The sequence below is a fragment of the Notothenia rossii genome, assembly GCF_949606895.1.
Source record: "Notothenia rossii genome assembly, chromosome: 4".
Taxonomy (NCBI): Eukaryota; Metazoa; Chordata; class Actinopteri; order Perciformes; family Nototheniidae; genus Notothenia; species Notothenia rossii.
This window is the reverse complement of record NC_136902.1, coordinates 25,033,044-25,053,647: the sequence shown is the minus strand read 5'-3', so window position 1 is coordinate 25,053,647 and position 20,604 is coordinate 25,033,044. Positions and strand designations below refer to the sequence as shown.

The window sequence follows — 20,604 nt, the reverse complement described above, 5'->3', positions numbered from 1 at the left end:
CTTACATCTGTAGCCGGTGAACAGTAGGCTGTCTGCTGCTTCATAGGAAGTTTAGCTAAAATGTGAAACTGTATGGGTTTGTTTTTGGAATCTTTTTTTACATTTATATTTTAGATAGCAGTTCTTATTGATACACACAGTCTCATTCTTAGCTGATAAGTATACAGTTAACAGATCAATGTACTGTAATGTAATGTGTTATCATCAGCAGAGTCGGAATCTGAATTTTTACTTCTGCACAAAACTTGAATTTCTCCAAGCTAACGTTAAACTCAATACATAAACTTATGATAACACAAGTATTCCAATCAAGTTGTGTCTTTAGTAAGTAATGTAATGTACGTAGACAGTGTCAAAGCGAGGTGAAGTGGCGCCTCCATGTGGTGACATTAATGTTTTGCAACCTCAAAAAACAAGAAAAAACACATAATACATTTTGATTAATCGTAAATACGGTTCATAATAACTAGAAATATAGCTTTAAATCGCTATCAAAATGAGTTACAATTATCAAAAATAACTGTATTATTTTTAATATAATTATTCATTATATTAATTTGTCTTGGAGCCTTGTATACAATGAACAATATGAATCATTATTATTAATGTAGTCTCATAAAATCGTCTCAAAGTATACTAAACTATGACATAGGAAATCTGATTAGTAATTCAATTAATGACTATAAACAATTTGGCCATATAAATAGCTATACAGGTTGAAGGAGTTCATAAATCTGAGAGGGGAAAGGCTGGCAAATCGAAATCTATCTATATCATAAACAAACCAGTAAAGCACATTTACTCACTCCCCCCTCCCCCCCCCCCCCCCCCCCACCACTTACACTTCCATTTCTGCCCCCTGTTTTATGATTATGTTTTTTATGTTTTATTTCTTGTCCTTGTATGTTTCTGTGTAAAGTGACCTTGAGGTTATGAAAGGCGCTATATAAATTCAAGTTATTATTATTATTATTATTATTATTATTAGTAACTACCCTAGAAATAAATGAATGTGACGGATACATTTTTAATAACAAATGGGAAGCGATAGTGAGATTTCAACTTAAGTTTCCCTAATTCGTCAACATGAGGTACTCTGTTACTTAAATTAAAATGAATGATAAATATAAATGATGAACACAAAGGCTGAACATAAGATACATACAGGTATGTTAAAGAAATGCAGAGGAGCAAGATATCCTTTCAAAACACACAATCTTTATGGAGGTTGGGATATTCAGCTTTGCATTATTATGTTTTAATTAACATTTCTAAAACCTTTAGACATTAAACTAGATAATGATATTTCTAAAAATATTGAATTCAACTTTCATACAGAATACAGAGAGAATCTAACACAGACACTGAGAAAAAGGGAGCATATACGGTAACATTGCTCCAGGGGAATGAGATACATCTTGATTCAAAGTGTGCACTGAATATGTGAAACATTAGCACATAAACTGACATAATTCACAGCAATTTTATTCACAATACAACATGTTTTGTTACACAGTATATTCAGGGTGTGGCTTTATCCCAGCTTGTAGACAGCGTCAGAGTGAAGTGGCTCCCTCATGTGGTGAGTTGGTGAATATCAGCAACAGCCTCTCTTCATTTCTGAATGCTATGCCCAAATTGCAGCTGGCTAGAGACTTGATTCAGTTCAATCAGGAGAGATTCCTTCTGAGTATGCAATAATCTTTATTGACATTTGCACATTTGCATTGTTGGAGAAGCCTGTGACCTAACATTTTCAACGACATAATTACTCTGTAGCTATGTTAGTTTGACAATAAAGAACCTTGAACCTTGAGAAGTAGTGGGGAAATTATTTGCGACTAGACCCCATGATATCATTTATTTTAAGGGGGTGTTGAAGCTGTAAGTAGAGTAGAATAGGATACCCATTCAAACAGAAAAGTAAAGAATGAGAAGTTAGGAGCAAACCACTTGATGTGATCTTTACCTTACTAACAGTTCCAGTAGGTAATACAATCAGAAATAAACAGAGAATGCAAAGCCGCAAAGGCAGTTAATTATTTAAGAACCCCCTTAAAATGTGTGCCGAAAAACAGATCAAAATGAGAAATGGTTATTAGAACATCTTAAATAACATAGTAAAAGGAATTAAGTGAGCCGTTACAAATACAAATTAAATTGCGACAACCAAACAAAAACTAATGTCAAACTACAAATAGAAAATTAGTGTACATTGACCATAGGTGTCAGAAGGTAAAAACTTCAAAAACAAGCATACTAAAATAAAAGGTCATAAAACAGAACAAATGCAAATGAGGTCTGACAAAACAGTAATGAAGTCACAAAGACAAACAGGAATTGCCAAAAATATGTACCAATAAACAGAATACCATCAATACAATATATACATATATATATATATATATATATATATATATATATATATATATATATATATATATGTATATACTGTATATATCCTTTTCATAAACGTCAGCTGTGATTGCCCACAATCCCATCTCTTTCTCTACTCCCATACATTTCAGTCTTCCGTTAATGTGGAAGAAGATAATTGAGACTTCTCCCTGATTTATAATTCCCATGCAGGGTTAATGTTAGCATCAGCATAAGATCTGTTCAGTGTTTCCACAATATATGCTCATTTATGTACTCTGGAAACGTTTTTTTCAAACTGCTGTGCACTATTATAATTTCATTAAAAGTATTCAGAGGGTTTGCAGAATAATATTTATTCTATAAACATTAACACATGTTTACTTCAAGTCTCTACTGGCTGATTGTTTTGGTATAATTCTGAATAAGTCCTTGGAAGTACTCCTGCGTGTTTTTGTATGATTGAAAAATCATGATGTAGCATTTTGGGATGAAGTACCACAAGAGAAAGGAGTAGAGGCTGGAGAGTATGGCCAGAGCGTTCAGTATTGGGATGTACTTTCCATGGTAAAGCACATATGTAGTAGCAAAGATGATCCATGTGAGGATCAGCAGGAGCAGACAGAAAGTTATTGCTTTGGCCTCGTTGTAATTTTTCGGGAGGTCTTTCCCCATGTAGGAGAAAATAAAGCAAAGGAAGCACAAAGAAAATAGGAAAAGCACAGGAGCAGCGGTGGCTTTGAGATTAAGGTCACAACCAAGTATGATTTTGTCTGGGTACCAAACTGTTTCCTTGAAGGTGCCAGGAGGGGAACAAGTATAGCCAATAAGAAGTATGAGTGCCTGAATACCAAATGCCACAGTGATGACCAGCCATTGTCCATGATACTTCATCCACCAACTGTGGAGTTTGGGGAACTTGGCGGCTATTTTGAAGATGAAAACTATTTGAAAAGAACGCACAACGAAACAGGCGAGACAAACTGTGTAGAACAAGAGAAATGGTAAAAACCTCAGGATACAGAAGGAAGTTGTTGGCTCACCAAAGTAAAAGAACAAACTTATACTACACAAACTGAGGCAGACTAAAATGAGGAAGCACATTGGTCCCCCAGCAGATCTGACAACAGGTGTGTTGTAGTTGATGGCAAAGAGAACAGATACAGCGAGTGTGAAGCCCACCAAGGCCCAGGCCCCCACCATGATCAGTATAGCCCCGGTGTCTGTGAACGGGATGTACTCCACCGACCGCAGGTTGCATGATGTACTTCCTGCTGCAGACCATTCTGTGTCCTTACAGTCGATGCACCTGTAGGCATCCTCTGTTTTCACATGAGAGAAAGACACGTTGTAAATGTTAAGATTCACTTTTGAAATGTCTTCGAGTGAGATTGAACGGATAAGGAAGCTTGGTTAACCCTTAATCTGATACTATATGTTTAAAGCTAGCTTTTAGTTCATTTCGAACTTGCTTTACCCTTTACACTGAGAGGTAATTATAAATACTTTGTATGTGCAGTTTTCAGAGCCTTCATAACGGTGTCCACTCAACATAAATCATGTTAAACCTTTTAAGCCATAGAAAGATATCTATAATGAGTTCCCTTCATAGCCAGAATGACAGCACAGTTTTTTACTAATTCTCTTCCTCATAACTTACCTGTGATGTTATGTGTTACATAACTTCCAATTGGACAGATTTCACAATCGAAGCAGCATTTGTGGGTTCCAGTATACTTTTTTACAAATCCAACAAGACACTCTTTGGAACACACTGACGTAGGCACCTGCACAAAACAATAATTCAGCATAAAATGTAATGCAGAGAGTGGAGTGGAAAATGCAAGTTAGTCACCCATTAGTGAAAACATGTGGTTAAGAGTGAGGCCTTGTAGTACTTTTACTCATGATACTTGAGGTTCATTTATCAGATAATACTTCTGTAGTTTATATTATTCTGAAATAGGCAAATGTGCAAAATTAGTACTTTTACTTTTTGCTTTAAAGTGTAAAAGTAAAAAAGTGTGTACTTTTAATTAAGTAAAATATCTGAGTACTTCTTCCAACACTGATAATAATACTCTTTAGAATGCACTCATGTATAAAATGTGGTCTTCTAAACAGTATTACCCAAAGTATTTTTAAATCAACACAGAGTAAAGGAACTTATAGAAGGGAAAACAACTTACTTCTCCGTGTTTGTGCCATTTAATTTGGCTATTGTTGATGAATAATTTGGCTGATTGGTCAAAATGATAAAAGCCAATCTCCTCTGCATCACCACTGTGGTTCCAGAAAACTACAGAATATGATCCAAAGTCGGGGTCACCATTCTCATCAAACCGAATGCTTTGATTTAAAAGAGTAAAGTTGGACTTCTTTAGCTCCGCTAGCAGCTGATGTGGGAACAAAAAGTTCAGATTACTTCATTAATTCAAAAATGAATTTACGGGAAAACCCTGTTTAGAGTTTCAATGTTGTTTATTAGATTGTGCACAGCTAACAATGCATTGAATCATTACAATTAAATAAATTTGTCTTACAGACAGACCTATTTAATTGTAATGATTGTCATGGTGAATGGACACGGAGTGAACTTTAACAAAAATGGCCAATTTCATTAGATGCTTAATCCATAGAATGTTAAGCATAGATTCCCAAGAATACATTTAATAAAGGATCAAATTATTTGTATACTTACCATGTGTGGGAAGACTGTAATATTGTCATTACATCTCCCTGATCCACATTGCAGGGCATTGTGTAAGGCATGAGCGATGGCATACACAGCAGAATAAACCGGGAAATTAAAAGAAGGGTCTGCAGCAACAACATCTTTTGCGCTCAGGCTGCTGCAGTTGCAAACCTGATTACAATATATGTTTTGTGATGCATTTTCACAATAGGTACGTCTTCTGGGAAAATTGATAAAATCACTGAAACCAGGTATTGTCACTCTTTTTTCAGAAACCCCGATCACACTTCCAATATTTCTGATTCCTTTCTTCTTCGGGAGATTCTTGTTTAAGGACCATGCATCTGAGGCGATCCACACTTTTTTGGTGACATTCTGGTTTATTGCCGACTCAATGAGAGCCTCAGCAGTCCATTCAGGAGCAAACACAATGATGGCACCTACTCTATGTGCATTGATCTGTTTGAGTATTTGGGAGTGGTTTGTATATTGATTCAGGCCTTTGATGTATGCCAGGCAGATTTGAGTATCCTTAATCTTCTTCATGAATAATTCCAGGCCATTGTTGCCATAATCATCGTTAATGTAAAGGAAAGCAACCCAGTGCCATTTGAAGTGCAGCAGAATCTCAACAATTAACTCAATGACGTCTTTATTGGGTTGCACTGTTCGCAGGAAATAGGGAAATTTATTTTTTCTTGAGAAGGCAGAACTAGCAGCCCCATAACTGATCTGTTAAAGAGTATTAGAAAACATGGTCACCATTTTTAGTGCGAAATTAAAAGTTACACAAAAGTGTACATAAAACTGATTTTATTATTTGGAAAACTTACCATAGGAATCTGATTCATCATGAGAAGTGGGGCTACAGTCAGGGCCTTTGCGCTTGTATAAGGGCCGACCACTGCAATCACTTTGGACAGATTCTCGTGTGGTTCAGCCCAAGGTTGGACCAAGCCATTTGCTGATACGAAGTAAAAAATGTCTGGGAAATTGTGTGTATCTGAGCATTGGTCAAATATCTCATAGCCGAGAGATACGTTTGGCAGGAGGTTGGTAGAGTTATTGATTTCATCTACAGCAAATCTCATCAACTGAAACCTCCGATAACTTGAAGAAATTAGGGGTTTACTGCAGATAGAAAAAATAAGTTATGATAACATTCATTGTTCAAGTACGTTTATTGGAACAAAGAATTCAAGTTTGATAATAAAGCAATAATACAATTATATTTGCTACTATCTATATATCCATTTAAGATAAGATAAGATGGATCTTTATTAATCCCCGTGGGGAAATTCAGTAATTTAACAGCAACAGGGTAAGGATGAAAAACAGGACAGCACAGATTCACACAGATCAATAAAATTAAGAATAAAATCAAAGATAAAAAAAAAAAAGATAAAATAACTATAAAATAAGAAGTCAATTCAAAGGAACATTATATACATCTTTATGTCCAGTGATTATGTCACATTGTTGACCCCTTGTTGTGCAGACTGATGGCATTTACCGGACCATTCATGTCTTTATGACATAGTCTGGTCCACCAGGCGTTTTTCCTTATTTTCAACCTTGAAAGGTATCCCTCAGATGTATTATAAGACTCACCTGGCGCAGTCGACGGCTTCTGGTCTGTCCTGAAAATCAGGATCACTGTCATGATGAATACCAAAAAGTCCACCCAACAAATAATGTCCTTCCAGCTGAAACTCTGAGGCACTGCATTGAGCCAAGGCATGTATAAACATTCCCAGGAGACACAGAGAAACTAGAAAATGTTTCATTGTGCTAGTTACCAACTGATCTGATGCGGACTTGGGAGTTGTCTATATGCCTCGCTTGGATGAGAATAAACAAATCAACATGCAAAACACATCTGCACTCACAGTCCCTGTGGTTTAGAAAGTATTCAGACTGCTTCCTTTTTTAATATTGCAACCTTATTATCAAAGCCCAATAATGACAAACTACAGAGTTGTAAAACATGTTACATAATATAACATACAGTATACTGAGAACCTTTACTAAAACACTAGCAATGTAGCTTAGGTGCCGACCATTTCTCTTGACCCTCTTTCATATTTTTTAAGTTTTAATATTGGAGTCTGGAATATGTGGTATAAATGAGTTCGAAAACCAAAGCAAAGTATTTAAATGTTACGACTAAATAATGCTCAAAAGTTAGGTTAACTATTGCTGATCTCAAGTCTCATCATTACAGACATAACCTTGGGTTAAAACCCATGTTGTTTTTTGCATGCGGTATAAATGTGTTATTTTAAATTCAAAACACTTTTTTTACTTAGCATAAATTGGATTATGACAGGAAAGCATAGTCTTCTGGAATCAATGAGCCCATATGTACTAATATGTTAAGATGTTGTCCCTATAGCCATTTCGTTGTTCATATAATATGGAGGTCATATTTTCAAACTTGACCCAAACACATAAAAATTGCTTTTGTGAGCTCTAGGTCTTTACAAGTGTAACATGCTAAGGTGTCCTCTAAGTAACTGCAGATGTTCTAAGCCAGGGGTGTCCAAACTTTTTTCACCGAGGGCCACATCTAGAAACATATACGAAGGGCTGGGTCACTCACTAGAGGTTAAGTGCCTTATTTAAGTTACGAGTTAGCACAATCAATCAAATTTAGGAATATTGTGATTGATACTTGACTATACTTCAACAAAAAAACAGCCTCCATCACAGCTCTCCATCGGGTTTCATGTATCTTGTTTGCAGTTCATCCCTTAAAATAGAAGCCTCAGATTGCTTATCATAAGAGGAAATATGAAGGCTCTATTTCAAACCTGTTATGTAAATAAGCTCTTGAGCTTTTTCTCCTCAACTTAGATTTGATTAACAAATGTTGTCACCTTGAATGGTCTGAATTTATTTGGAAAGTGGGATGACATGAATACTGTGTAATATAGATACATATATATTTAGGAAGTACAATACAAAAGAAGCACAAATTTCATTATACTTTTTGAATTAGCTGAGGGCCGTTTCAAAATGGCCTGCGGGCCGCATTTGGCCACCCCTGTTCTAAGCCTATATACACTCTAAAACCTCAAAGATTTGTACACAATGTGCTGAGCAAGCGTATTAAATTGATCTACTGGTCCCCAGCTTTCAGGTAATGTATAACTACCATGTGGCGTATACTATTGAAGAGGATCATTTTCCTTCATATCACTGTTGCACCTTTTGGTATTACTTATCACCAATCATTTGGTTGTTTGGTGTGAAAGGTGTAAATAAATTGTGAACTGTACAAAAAGTTATTCTAGGAAATAGACATCCAGACTAAATGTGTTGTCTGTCATTTACCTCTGCTCCATTAGTATCTACAAAATATAAGGCAGAGACAACTATGAGGTTTGAAGGGACACAGCCTCTTTAATAGCATTTGGAGTGAAAAAAATTACACTTAAGTTATTAAAATCAAGTTGTTGTTTATAACTGTAGCACAAGAAAACAATAACATGCAATCCATGAGAAACATATTTAATTCATCAAATCTAGAACCCAATTAACCTGTTCTGCTTTATCAATTTCAACTTAAACGGATTTAAACATTTGGAAACAGTATGGTAGTTGGAAGAAAAACGAAAATAAAAATAATCTCAAAAAAATTTCATATTTTAAAATATATATATATACAAATCCTCCAGACAACCCTTTGAAACAGACTTTTTACACAAAAATGTTTTGATCCCTTACTACAGTTCTGATCAAAGTTTAATAATGACAGATAATCCCCAGCAGTCAGGAGAAAAATGGAGAAAAAGGAAATCAACAGATTTATAGAAGAAAAAAAAAAGGTCAGATCACCACCCACTTCATCCATGTTATAATAAAAGCTCTCAATCTCTGTTTTCTTATGTTTCCTCTGCAAAAGAAAGAGAACAAAAGTTTGCTTGGAATGACTACATTTACCACATTTGTTTTAAATTAAACACAGATTATGAATTACTACAACAGCTAGTCTACATACATTGAATTTACCCCAGGCTTTGAAACCCAGATAAATGTTTCACAGAGGAAGGGGCGTTGGGATAAACATGTAATTGCTTTGACTATTTTCTCAGATTAGACCTCATTAAAAAATGGACTTCAATACTTGTTGTGCACAAAGAAGAAATGTGTATATTTTGAATAATTATGCACATTTAGTGTTAAGATCTGACTGAGAATGACTTGCCATTTCAAGATAAATACAAAAGAATTCCATAGGGGTGCTCAACGACATAGTATGGTCATCTGTTAAACTCTACAACAGCGCTAAAGTAGACAGAACCGATTTTAAAAAATGTAGACTACAGGCTACAGGAGGCTAAATGGGTTGGGACTGGTGACATTCACTTTGAATTATGCATTCAATGATGTGGCTGAATATTTGAAGGAAGTCCCTGTTAATCTTCCATTTTGACATTTGCTATACTGGCTATGTGAGAATCAGGAAATACACAGAGTTGTTGCAAATTCAAGATAGACACATTTAGGTTTATTTGTGTAATTGACCAAGAGATGAATTTTGATCGGTGCTTTTCTGCCTTATCATGAACGCATATTCAAGCGAAGTGTGACTAATGCTCCAAAGTGTCTGCATGGGTAGAGGACAACTGGTGAAGACACTTGTGAGTCGGAGCAGCACACTTTTATAACGATAGATGAAGTTATTTTAACTTGAAGACCATAGCTTTCCCTTAAGATTACTCACATGTTATCTTTCTAACAATAAAGACTTTCAATATTTAACTTGTTACAAATAATAAGGTACCAATATATTAATCAAAAGTTGGCAGATTTATTTCATTTGTGATAAGGAGATGTGCTGGAATCATTATTATTGAAAAAATAACAAAAAAATAAAAATACACTAATTTCACTGCAACTCTTTTCAGTGTGGTTCCTTCTTGGTGACTGTATACTTACCCCATGGGGTTTCAAAGGCAAAAGGCAGTACTGAGTCTCACCAACTACTGAACAAATGCAGACCTATCCTAAATATGAGGATCTGGGTCCTCGAGAAAAAAAAGAAGAAAAAATATCTATCCCTCAATATACAAAGACTAACTCGAGCCATGCTGCTCATACGAAAACTTGTATTTTGTGTTATGTTTCCATGTTAATGTCCCGCTCATAAAAAAGAAATCTCTAACAACCCTTTGTCATTTCCCACTGGCTGTGACCAATTAATTTAAAATGAGAGGGAGAGGAAGGGTGTGTGGGTGGTTCTAACTAGCAAAAGGTTTCCCTGTCTCGTCCTTGCCTTTGTATGTCCTCTTCCCGTGTGTGAAGGGCAGGTATCTGTACTTGACCATATGCTAGAGAAAGTGGGGAAGAAAAGAAAGAGAATCAACAATAGGTCATTCTAGGAATTTCAAAGTTTTTTGATCAACTTATCCATTGAGATACATTGGCACAAAGGTTGCTCAACAGGTCGATAAAAGAAAGATATCACAAGCAATGTGTTATCCAAAGAACAGTTTTGTTAAACTGCAATGTTTGCAATTCACTGTGACTCTAGAACAGTGTCAATGTAACCAGTGGCTGTATACTATATGTCAGTTCATGCATTTACCTTGATCTGCCTCTTCATGGTGATGCAGAAGAGCATGATGAAGTACATAACAAGTATAGGCCAGAACACTGGCACGTTGAAGGCTTCAAAAAATGTGCAAATCATGGCGATGACGATGCCTTTTGTCGCCGAATGCCTGCCAAGGAAAATAACAGTTAAGAGAAAGTGTAACCACATTTGTGAGGAAGCATAAATCCACAATTGAACCGTTCCCTAAATGTGTAATGTTTGGCCAAAGGCTAAAATATGGTTTGGTTTGCAATAATTGTGGCAAAAGTAATGTTAGGAAGTGGAAACACATTTGACAAACTCTTGTCAATATCAACGAAAAGGTTGTTGGCTAAACATAATACCCTAATATTCTAATGCATGGTAATTTCTCAGGTGCAGTTGTCACAGTGACAAATGATGAATTAACTACTCGGTACTATTTCAGTTAAATCAACCACATGGTCATTCCATGGAAAGATGAACCAACACATTTCTTTTCATACAATAGGCAAATGCAAACTGCATGAGGGATGCAAAACCACCTTTTCTTCTTCCTGCCTGAGCAAACAAGAGTACAATAGTTTGCATAAACACACTGCATGAAAGGTATACACAAAGTGTTGATGCTAGAACACATGTCGAGTTATGCTCAATTAGTATTTTTGTTTATCCACCATTTTTACAATTGCTGTACATTAACTGACACAGCGGAAGTTTTTCAAGAATTACAAGGATCAAATAAGTTTCTATGTGTAAGGTCTCTAGGAGACATTAATGCTAAGGACATGGTCAATGAATGACATGCATGAAATAGAGATTAAGTTGAGGAAAGGGTGCAAGATCACATGTAGTACGGTTACATGCAAATAAATGCAGCTTAATTCAATTAAACTTGTTTGCTTAATGCTACAAATTCGACTTCTTCTATAAATGAGCTCTGCATGGCTTAAACAGTGACCACACAGGTCATTCCAAAGAATTTCATTGGAACTCTGTGGAGGACAATTATAAATGGCGAGGCGATGAGCTGGACTCACCAGAATTTGAATTCAGGCAACCTCCTGATGAAAGGGCGGAACTCCTCGTTCTGCTTGGTGGGAAGGGATGGGCCCTCATCTGCAGGACAGAGAGGAACCATGGCATGGATGTAAATCAAAAAGGTATATAACGATAGATAATGGATATCTTACTGGCAACATTCCCACCTTACAAAAAACTGATTGAAATGGACAGTTTTCATTGTGTCAACATACCTTCGTCAAGCATTGAAGGATCCACTTTTGGCGATAGAAAAGCAATGAACAGGTTGAGATGGTAGATTCCCAAAGCATATGTTACTATATACCAACCCTGAAAAGCAACACAAGGAACATCATCACATTAAAAGGCTGTCTGGGCAGCCAGGAAACATGAATGTGGAGCTTTGTTAGTGAACATTTCTGACACAAATGATGAATAATCTCATGGAACCAGGGCGAGTAGACAAAAAGACACATATCATGCATTAAACAGGCGTTAAAAGAAAACAAATCCAAATGCACAATCAACGCCCAATCCTTTAATCATTGCTCTAAATCAGCCATAAAGTGATTCTTACACAATACCGTACAACAGCATAAAGTTAAATAACTACTATTGTGTTTGTATTTGTAACAGCATTGCTTTTCTTAAAAATCTTTATAGATCTAATGGCTAACATCTGTCGACTTCCCTCAGCACATAACAACATAGTACATTAAAACATGTATACAATGAACAAGTACCTGTAGTATGTACACTCTGATCATGTAGATGGCAGTAAGTAGTAGAGTGCCTCCCCATCGCCCTAGGTGGAATGGCGTTGACTTGTCTAGCCATGACTGATAGACCTGTTACATAAAGGAAACAAAATGTAGTGAGGTAGAGAATTTAATTTAAGGAAACAAGTAACATAAAATCTTAGATATATCACTGGAGAGCCTTTGAAAAATATTTCACTTTATTAACTGAGCAATGCCATGACTACCATGGCCCTACTTTATACTAACTGAGTGTATATATATATATAATATATATATTTTATTCATTTATATTATAAATCAAGTATCTCCTAAATGTATGAATTACTCTGAATGACAGACCAATAGAATAAGACCAATCAAAGGCCACCCTCCCACTTACAATAACAATACATTGATAAGGTTTCAGCACTGTTATCATAGCTGAGTTTGAACCTTAGGAAGCACTACCGAGTGGTTATTTTACATAGAAAAGGAGAAAATTATACCAGTTTCATTTTAAACTGCTTAGCATTTAAGCAGCACATTGAAATATGTACACTTAGTATTAGTAGACTGGTTGCTTGAAACATATGCCATCCAGTGTTAAGGGCAGAGCAGCAAATGATTTAATCCATTATTATTTAAATTAATGTGATCTTTGCAATAGATACATACCTGTCCGACACGTGTGAAAAAGGCACCGACTACAGACGTTTTCCCATGGATTGACTCCCCAGCACTGTCCCCTTCTGACATTCTGATTAAATTAAACAAGGATTTTGATTAGTGGTGCATGAATAAAGGCAAGTCCTACTGAAGAAGACTTAGGGTGCAGTGTGTAGTTCCAATATATTGCGTGAACAAGTCTAGCATCTTCCACACTTGGGTATGTTGGCTGATTTTTAAATCCAGGTTTGTAAGGCAGAAAGAGGGACGGTTCAAGCCTACATCGTTATTTTTTTTAAGGAGAAAGACCCTTCAACACACTTTAATGATTGTTTACTGTCTTTTAAGTATTGTTTGACCTCTTAATAGGGATATACATGCAATGTAGGTTTTTGAAGTACCTTATTACCCTGAATTTGGGATACCACTTGAACAAGACACCTTCCCAAACTGTAACATCTGAAACAGAATGCAGTGCTTCTAAAATGAATAAAACTGATAGCATTATTAACATGAAATACTGCTATGCCTTCTATAAGCAATTGTATTCAGGCAATTGCTTGAAATCATAATCGCCTGTAAATATGAATGGGATTGTAGCAGTTAAAGGTCAATAATACCATAAAGTTAACAACATGAGGTGGATATAAATATCTACTGTAAAAAGCATCTGCTGTGCTTTAAGTCCGCCCAAGAAAACATGAAACCGCAGAAGAGGACATTTATATTTCTGTCTGTACACACCAGTACAGTATGTGTTTTCTAAATTGTGCCTCAACTCTGTGCCTGCTTTTCGATTGAACCGACACATAACCTATCCAGTAAGACTACCATAGAAATCAGTGCCCAGATTTTTGGAACTTTACAGAGTACAAACTCTGTTGTTGTTTACTCTTCTAACTGTGATGAAGTAAATCCAGGTGGGCAGCTGTCCGATAGGCTCACATGACCAGTGCGAGAGATCAGAAGGATATCTGTGTAGATTACGGAAATATGTGAATGGCCTACAGAGAAAAAACAATGAATCGTTCTATTAAATAAAAATAAGCAACATAACTACTTAAAAAACTGAAATATATTAATTGGCGACATCTGTTAGCTACTTTCGCTTTGGACTTTTCCCAGATAAATTCGCCTCGTAACGAGTGGATCATGAAATGTCTGTAACGTTAGCCGGTTGCCCCATTAAACATTTGAAGCTTGGGTTTAGGTTTCAGATATTTGATTCCCAACTTGTACTGTGTTGCCGTATTCATTAAATACGCCATTTAATTACTATTTTTCACATGCAACATTAGCTTAAAAAACGTAAAACCGTGTAAAACTGTTCGTGGTTGTGGCTAACATTAGCTGCATAACTAGCTTACAGGCTTTTGGAAGTCAGGAAGGCAGCTAATAAGTCATATTTATCACAACACGCTCTTTGTGAAAAGCATGACATGGATACGATAAAAACGAATCATTCACTAACCTAACAAGGTTTCTTCAGTGATATTATTATAAAGACAATCGCGTTAGCTAACAAATTACACTAGAAATGGCTAACTAGCCATCTAAAATGTGCATTGCCCTTTGGCCCAAATTACTGCTTGTATGGGTTATGTAGTTTTCGTATAGCCTCAGTTTACCCCTATTAGCCCATTAAGAGCATGTATGCAACAACATTTCCCACAATTCCAGCGTAACACCTATTATAACCTGTCAAAGGAAAATGTAGTTCGTCAATGATATATTTTCATTGCAATTTATATTCATCAGGAATACGTTGAACTACAAGTACCAGCAAGGAGTATGATAATCTGACAGCTCACTTCCGGAGATAGGGCACTACGTTTGCTGCCATTGCTCCACAGCTAGCAGCTAGCTCAGTTAGAAACCACACCGTTCCTTAGTAACCACACTCATTGAATGACACACTCGTTTAGAAATATGTTATTTTAGTTTCAATAGATGTCTGATCCTCTTAATTGTGTTTGTAATGGAAGTTAAAATATACAATGAAAGTTATTTCTCACCTGAATCGGCCGCTGTGTCACTACCCGGCTCTCAGCTAGCTAAACTAGCCACTTCTCGAGGAAACTGATGTGAACACGTCAGTACTTCCGCGAGGATTCAAGCTGACGGCAGGCTGGGTAGTAGAGCCCGGATAAAGATGAACTACTGAGAACCGCAGTGACGCGTCGTAAAACCCGGAAGTAAACTTCTTCCGGTTCCTTCGCGAAAAACCAATGCAAATTCTCCATAGGATTTTGGAAAATAGCTCGAAATAAGGTCTGTGGTTGACACACATTTAAGAGAGGGATCACGTTTTGTTCAGCCGGATGATCTCCACATGTCAACCCTACTTTTATAATTTTTGAATCATAAATCTAGTCGCCAAAAGCGAAATGCTAACGTTATGCTATAAACGAACTACAAGGCAGCAGGGTCGCACGACTTCAACGTCACGCCAATTTAAGATCGTTTCAACTGACTTGCACTGAAACTGCACTTTGAACACTTTAAATATATTAACATTTTAAACTGTATACCCCGGTTATCTAGGCCCGTTTTGTTTAATGTATACCACGTTTATCTAGGCCCTTTTTGTTTTGTTTTATGTATACATGTCACACTGTGGGAAACGATATTTCAATATTTCTGGATGTATAACACATGTAGAATTTTTGACAATAAAGCTGAATTTAACTTTCGCGTGCTTTCATATTTTAACAAAACTTTTCATTTTAGCCACACTGAATTTAACTAGAAGTCATGGCTGTGTTAATTACCAGTCTGATATCGTTTTACAAAGATGACAAGAAGAGTGTAGATAGAGGAGAGAACCACTACAAGTCAGGACACGTTACAGTGCAGCCTAGATTAAGGTGTGCTTACCGGTGTTGTCAGGGCTAGCATGAGGGACAAGGTTTATAGTGTCGGTGAGTAGTGATAGCAAGAGTATCGTTAACCTAGAGTTAATTTATTCACATTAATTCCCATCAACAAATCAATTGTATGTGTCACATGAAATCTTTATTAGGCAAGGCAAGGCAAGTTTATTTATATAGCACTTTTCAACACAAGGCAATTCAAAGTGCTTTACAAAAAATGAAAGACATTAAGAAAATGGCATTTAAAATCAGTCATTAAAAAGAAAAGCTAATAAAAATAAACATTAAAAGAAAAAATACATGGATAAAAGTTACAGTGCAGTCTAAGATATGAATAGTTCAATTAAAAGCAGCGACAAAAAGAAAAGTCTTCAGCCTGGATTTAAAAGTAGTAAGAGTTGCAGCGGACCTGCAGGTTTCTGGGAGTTTGTTCCAGATATTTGGAGCATAATAACTGCACGCTGCTTTACCATGTTTAGTTCTGACTCTGGGGACAGAAAGCTGACCATTCCCTGAAGACCTGAGAGATCTGGATGGTTCATCATTTAGCAGGTCAGAAATGCATTTTGGTCCTAAACCATTCAGTGCTTTATAAACAGCAGCAGAATTTTGAAATCTATTCTTTGACACACAAGAAGCCAGTGTAAAGACTTCAGAACTGGAGCGATGTGATCCACTTTCTTACGGCCCGTCCACACTATAGCTTAGAAAAAGATTGGAGCTGGGCGTGTCTGAAGCTTGGGGATTTTATTCGAGCACCGCAACCAACAACCAATCACATGAATGTCCCGCCCCCGGCATACAAAGCAAAAAACCCCGGGGATTTTATGCGAGCAATATATATATAAACTCCCCAAACAGGCGAAAACCTACCAGTTTCACCCACTGTCCGGTTTGTATCCCAGTAAATAGTTCTGGTCGTAAAGAACCGGGTGATTTGCTACCGTAATTTCTCGTTTGGAATATGAGGAAATGAACTGCGGTCTGGCTCTCCCAGCTTGCACGCGGTTTGATTGGCTAGCGCTTGAACGGTCAGATTTGCATAAACGGGATTTGATTGGCTGACGCTGGCTACTCCGGCGTCTCCGGCTTCAGAAGTTGAACATTGTTCAACTTTTGCAACCTGAAACGCCAGGAAAGCTCCACTCTGCTACCCACAATTCAGTTCGGCGAAAAGCGAGGCAACGTGACGTCACCCCATTGAAAGTGAATGGGCAGACGCGTTGGAAACCGTTTTTGAAGCTGTCGAAGCTGTAGTGTGGACGGGCTGGTGTTGGTAAGGACTCGAGCAGCGGTGTTCTGAATCAGCTGCAGCTTTCTAATAGATTTTTTAGTGAGACCTGTGAAGACACCATTGCAGTAGTCCAGTCTACTGAAGATAAAAGCATGGACACGTTTTTTCAAATCCTGCTGTGACATTAGTCTTTTAATCCTAGATATGTTCTTTAGGTGATAGTAAGCTGATTTAGTAACTGTTTTAATGTGACGGTTGAAACCAATAACTAATTTAACCCGCTGACAAGAGAGCCCACCTCCGAAGATCGTGACTGGCTGAGGGACAAACTCGGGGGCAGGTTCTCAGGAATTTCTTGGCTTCTCTCCCCCGAGCCAGAAGAGGAACACTACAGCTTGGAAACACTTATTGTTCCTGAAATTATCAAATTTGTTGGGCATCAGGGACCTGAGGCAATTGTGGCAAGCATGGCATTGTCTGAAGAGCAACAGAGGGCAATTCAGGTGGCTACCACTGGTCAGCGAACCAACCCAAACTGGCATTTGTTCAGGAAAGGAAGGTTGACTGCCAGCAACTTTGGAGCTGTCCTGAGGTCAAAGCGTGTGACTGCTTCCTTTATTGCCAGGGTGCTAGGGCAACAACAGGCCCTTGATGGTGTTTTGTCTGTAAAGTGGGGGACTATGAATGAATGTGAGGGCGTCAGGGCATTCACCACTGCAACTCAGATGCAGGTCCATGAGTCAGATTTGTGGCTCTCCCTATCAGGATCGTTGGGGGCATCTCCAGATGGTCTGGTAGGGTCTTCCGCTGTGCTGGAGGTAAAGTGTCCCTACGGAGCCAGGGAAATGACAATTAGTGAAGCATTGCAAATCAAGGGCTTCTGTGTCAGTAAGGAAGGAGAAACATTCAGCCTGCGTGAGGAACATCCTTACTGGCACCAAGTGCAAGGTCAGCTTCACCTCACTGCAAGGAAGAAGAAATAAAAACATTGTGAATTGTTTTTAATTGACATTTACTCGCCTTTGCAATGTTGTGGTTGTTAGAGTGTCAGGTTTCCTGTCAGCTCGTCTGTTGGGGAGATATAAAATATTAGTTTCATGGAAGTCACACTGTCACATATACTGTAAGAGCATTAAGACATAGGCTACAGTACATAGGCTAAAACAAAACATCTAAAGATATAACCTTGCACTTTGATAAGTCTCGTGAACATTTTCACTATTTTGACATTTTTATAGATGAAAATTGAACTAAATAAAAAAATGGTTGATTAATCCATATTGAAAATAGGTGTCAGCTGCTACACTAATTATAATAGTTATATTTCTTAATTAATTAAGATAAGATATTACTGTATTGATCCCAATTTGGGAAATGTTTGTGTTGCAGCAGCATAACAAGAAAAACAAAATATAAGTTATTATATATACAAAAGTATGTGAGGGATGGAATATTAAATTGAATATAAATGTAAAATGTACATGTGATTTTACGTCCAAGAGAAGCTATGGAGCAGAGAGTTCTCTGCAGAACAGAGGGGATTTGTTATTAGTTCAATATGTCAAACGGATTTCCCTGACTACAATCTTTAGTTACATGGTGAAACGTTATGCTGCTTGTACTAATTAGACTTATCATATAAGCCACACAGGTTTTAACAGGATGTATTCATTATCTTTACTTATGTTGCGGTCTTTTCAGCAGCGCCATCTCTAAAACGGTGATACAGTCACTACCCATTATTTACATTTCACCGTGACATGGACAAAAATGTAACATCAGCTTACCTCATGGCACGAATCCAGACTCTCCTTTGGAAAACATTGGCCGGGAAACGATAGAACAAGCACGTTTCATGCAAAGACCTGTGGCTGCAACCCGGAGCAAAGCAACAAACCATTGCGTAGCTAACTAGTAGCGCTAGCTTTAGCTAACGTTAGCTAACGAAACGAACTGCCGAGTAAAATTGGAAAACACTGGTAATTAATTATTCTATAATTTGTAAAACTACGGTGTTAAAAACAACAATTCAAAAATACAGATTTTAATGGTCAGATATAGATATACAGATACTAAAGATAGGCAGGTACTGGCTTTCAAGCAGAACACAGGGGAAAACAAACTTAGCGGGAGCGTTTACGTGTTCGGCGTAATGACGTACAACGACCTCGACAATTTCTGTAGTCCTATTCAGCCATTTGGTAAAAAACATCGTTTTTCAGACACGTAAACTCTTCAAAAATCCCCAGTGGGGTCACTGCTGATGTATTTAATGTCGTAGAACAAAATGTGATTTATCTCTTAAATTTGTGTCAACCACAGACCTTATTTCGAGCTATTTTCCAAAACCCTATGGAAAAAATGCATTGCTTTTTGAGGAAGGAACTGGAAGTGCTAAAAATGCTAACTTACTTCCGGGTTTTACGACGCGTCACTGCGGTTCTCTATAGAGCAAGCCCCCAGGAAGTGCGCCGGACTCTGAGGAAAATATTAGTTGTGGCCAAACGGTGGTACTACACTTCCGTTAGGTCGCTGGGCCCGGAAACACTTTTTCCCATTGACTTACATTGGGAAAGAGTGGTCTGTAAATCGTTGGATAATTTTTTTTAAACTAAATAAACGACCCAGTATGAACGTTTGTATAGCCCTTATAAAAAAAATTCGGTCCTCAAGTTGTAAAATATGCTAATAACGTTATTCTGAGAGTTATTTTCCTCTACATTATGTACGCGCATCTAACCCATGGGACGGCGCCGTCCTGCACGTTAGACAGCCATATGCCATACATTTTTGCATACTTTCACAGTAAATATTTATTCAGTATGATAGCTGTCTAACAGAAGTTAAATTAATTTCTCACTTATTCTGACAATGTACTTAACCCCAAATAAAAGAACCCAATAAAAATAGTTGTTAAATAATAGTGAAGTCACGTTGTAATAACAATAACTCATCTCTCTCTCGTTTTATTTTTGAGCTTTGCTAAAAGCCACTGTGTCAACTGTCCTACTTAGTTTGCCGTCCGGGGTTGTCCAATATGGCGGACCATCTCGCACATGCGCACTGCAGATCGGGCAGAGTTGCAGATCGGGTAGTGACTTTGGCCGTTTCTCAATCTCGAGGATATTGGCTTCCAAGCTAATATTTCAAGGATACTACGTCATCGAGTGCCGCCGAAGGACTGTTCCAATCTCCGGCATACTTGGAATTCCACCGAGGCCGCGTCCTTGGTTTAGGAGAAATTTCGAGGCTGCACATGTGTAGACTTCGCGTCCTTAAAATCCCCACAATGCTTTGCGCACGGATCAATTTCAAAAACCCTTGCGGAGAATGGCTGAACCGACGCAGCACACATTTAAATGTAAGTAGGCCTATGTCGTAGAACATGTGTTGGTAAATATGTTACTTTGTTACAT

General features: G+C 37.4%; 2 protein-coding genes and 1 long non-coding RNA gene across 6 annotated transcripts; all 3 read right to left on the bottom strand.

The window, feature by feature from the left end:
- Positions 1–1,198: 1,198 nt before the first annotated feature.
- LOC307034627 (taste receptor type 1 member 1-like) lies at positions 1,199–7,787 on the bottom strand. Of its 2 annotated transcripts, XM_079673447.1 has the most exons (6): positions 6,683–7,787; positions 5,905–6,202; positions 5,078–5,803; positions 4,566–4,772; positions 4,037–4,163; positions 1,199–3,698 (listed from the first exon to the last, which is right to left on the bottom strand). In XM_079673447.1, exons 1-6 carry the CDS (start codon positions 6,856–6,858, stop codon positions 2,770–2,772), a joined length of 2,463 nt encoding a protein of 820 aa, XP_079529573.1. In that variant the 5' UTR covers positions 6,859–7,787; the 3' UTR covers positions 1,199–2,769. The 2 variants fall into 2 exon arrangements, with proteins under 2 accessions (XP_079529573.1, XP_079529574.1); XM_079673448.1 differs by lacking the exon at positions 5,078–5,803.
- A 664-nt stretch (positions 7,788–8,451) lies between these two features.
- On the bottom strand, positions 8,452–15,251 carry rer1 (retention in endoplasmic reticulum sorting receptor 1). 3 transcript variants are annotated; one of them, XM_079674528.1, is made up of 8 exons: positions 15,097–15,251; positions 13,091–13,172; positions 12,419–12,523; positions 11,909–12,005; positions 11,693–11,771; positions 10,665–10,800; positions 10,353–10,407; positions 8,452–8,969 (listed from the first exon to the last, which is right to left on the bottom strand). In XM_079674528.1, exons 2-8 carry the CDS (start codon positions 13,169–13,171, stop codon positions 8,959–8,961), a joined length of 564 nt encoding a protein of 187 aa, XP_079530654.1. In that variant the 5' UTR covers position 13,172; positions 15,097–15,251; the 3' UTR covers positions 8,452–8,958. The 3 variants fall into 3 exon arrangements, with proteins under 3 accessions (XP_079530654.1, XP_079530652.1, XP_079530653.1); XM_079674526.1 differs by having other exon boundaries at positions 8,452–10,407; XM_079674527.1 differs by lacking the exon at positions 15,097–15,251 and adding an exon at positions 14,553–14,794 and having other exon boundaries at positions 8,452–10,407.
- An 823-nt stretch (positions 15,252–16,074) lies between these two features.
- Positions 16,075–19,524, bottom strand: LOC307037716. The gene is made up of 3 exons (XR_013807772.1): positions 18,976–19,524; positions 18,209–18,256; positions 16,075–18,017 (listed from the first exon to the last, which is right to left on the bottom strand). It is a non-coding gene; the product is annotated as an uncharacterized lncRNA (long non-coding RNA).
- Positions 19,525–20,604: the final 1,080 nt, after the last annotated feature.

Bases quoted from the DNA above. Each gene is read 5' to 3' on its own strand.
- LOC307034627 (XM_079673447.1), bottom strand. From the start codon at position 6,858: ATGAAACATTTTCTAGTTTCTCTGTGTCTCCTGGGAATGTTTATACAT. The intron at 4,773-5,077 runs GTAAGTATACAA...TTCCCACATCAG, and splicing joins TTACAGTCTTCCCACACATG to CTGCTAGCGGAGCTAAAGAA. The intron at 4,164-4,565 runs GTAAGTTGTTTT...TGTTTTGTGCAG, and splicing joins AATGGCACAAACACGGAGAA to GTGCCTACGTCAGTGTGTTC.
- rer1 (XM_079674526.1), bottom strand. From the start codon at position 13,171: ATGTCAGAAGGGGACAGTGCTGGGGAGTCAATCCATGGGAAAACGTCT. The intron at 12,006-12,418 runs GTACTTGTTCAT...GTTGCTTTTCAG, and splicing joins TCAGAGTGTACATACTACAG to GGTTGGTATATAGTAACATA. The intron at 10,801-11,692 runs GTGAGTCCAGCT...TTTCCTTGGCAG, and splicing joins TTGCCTGAATTCAAATTCTG to GCATTCGGCGACAAAAGGCA.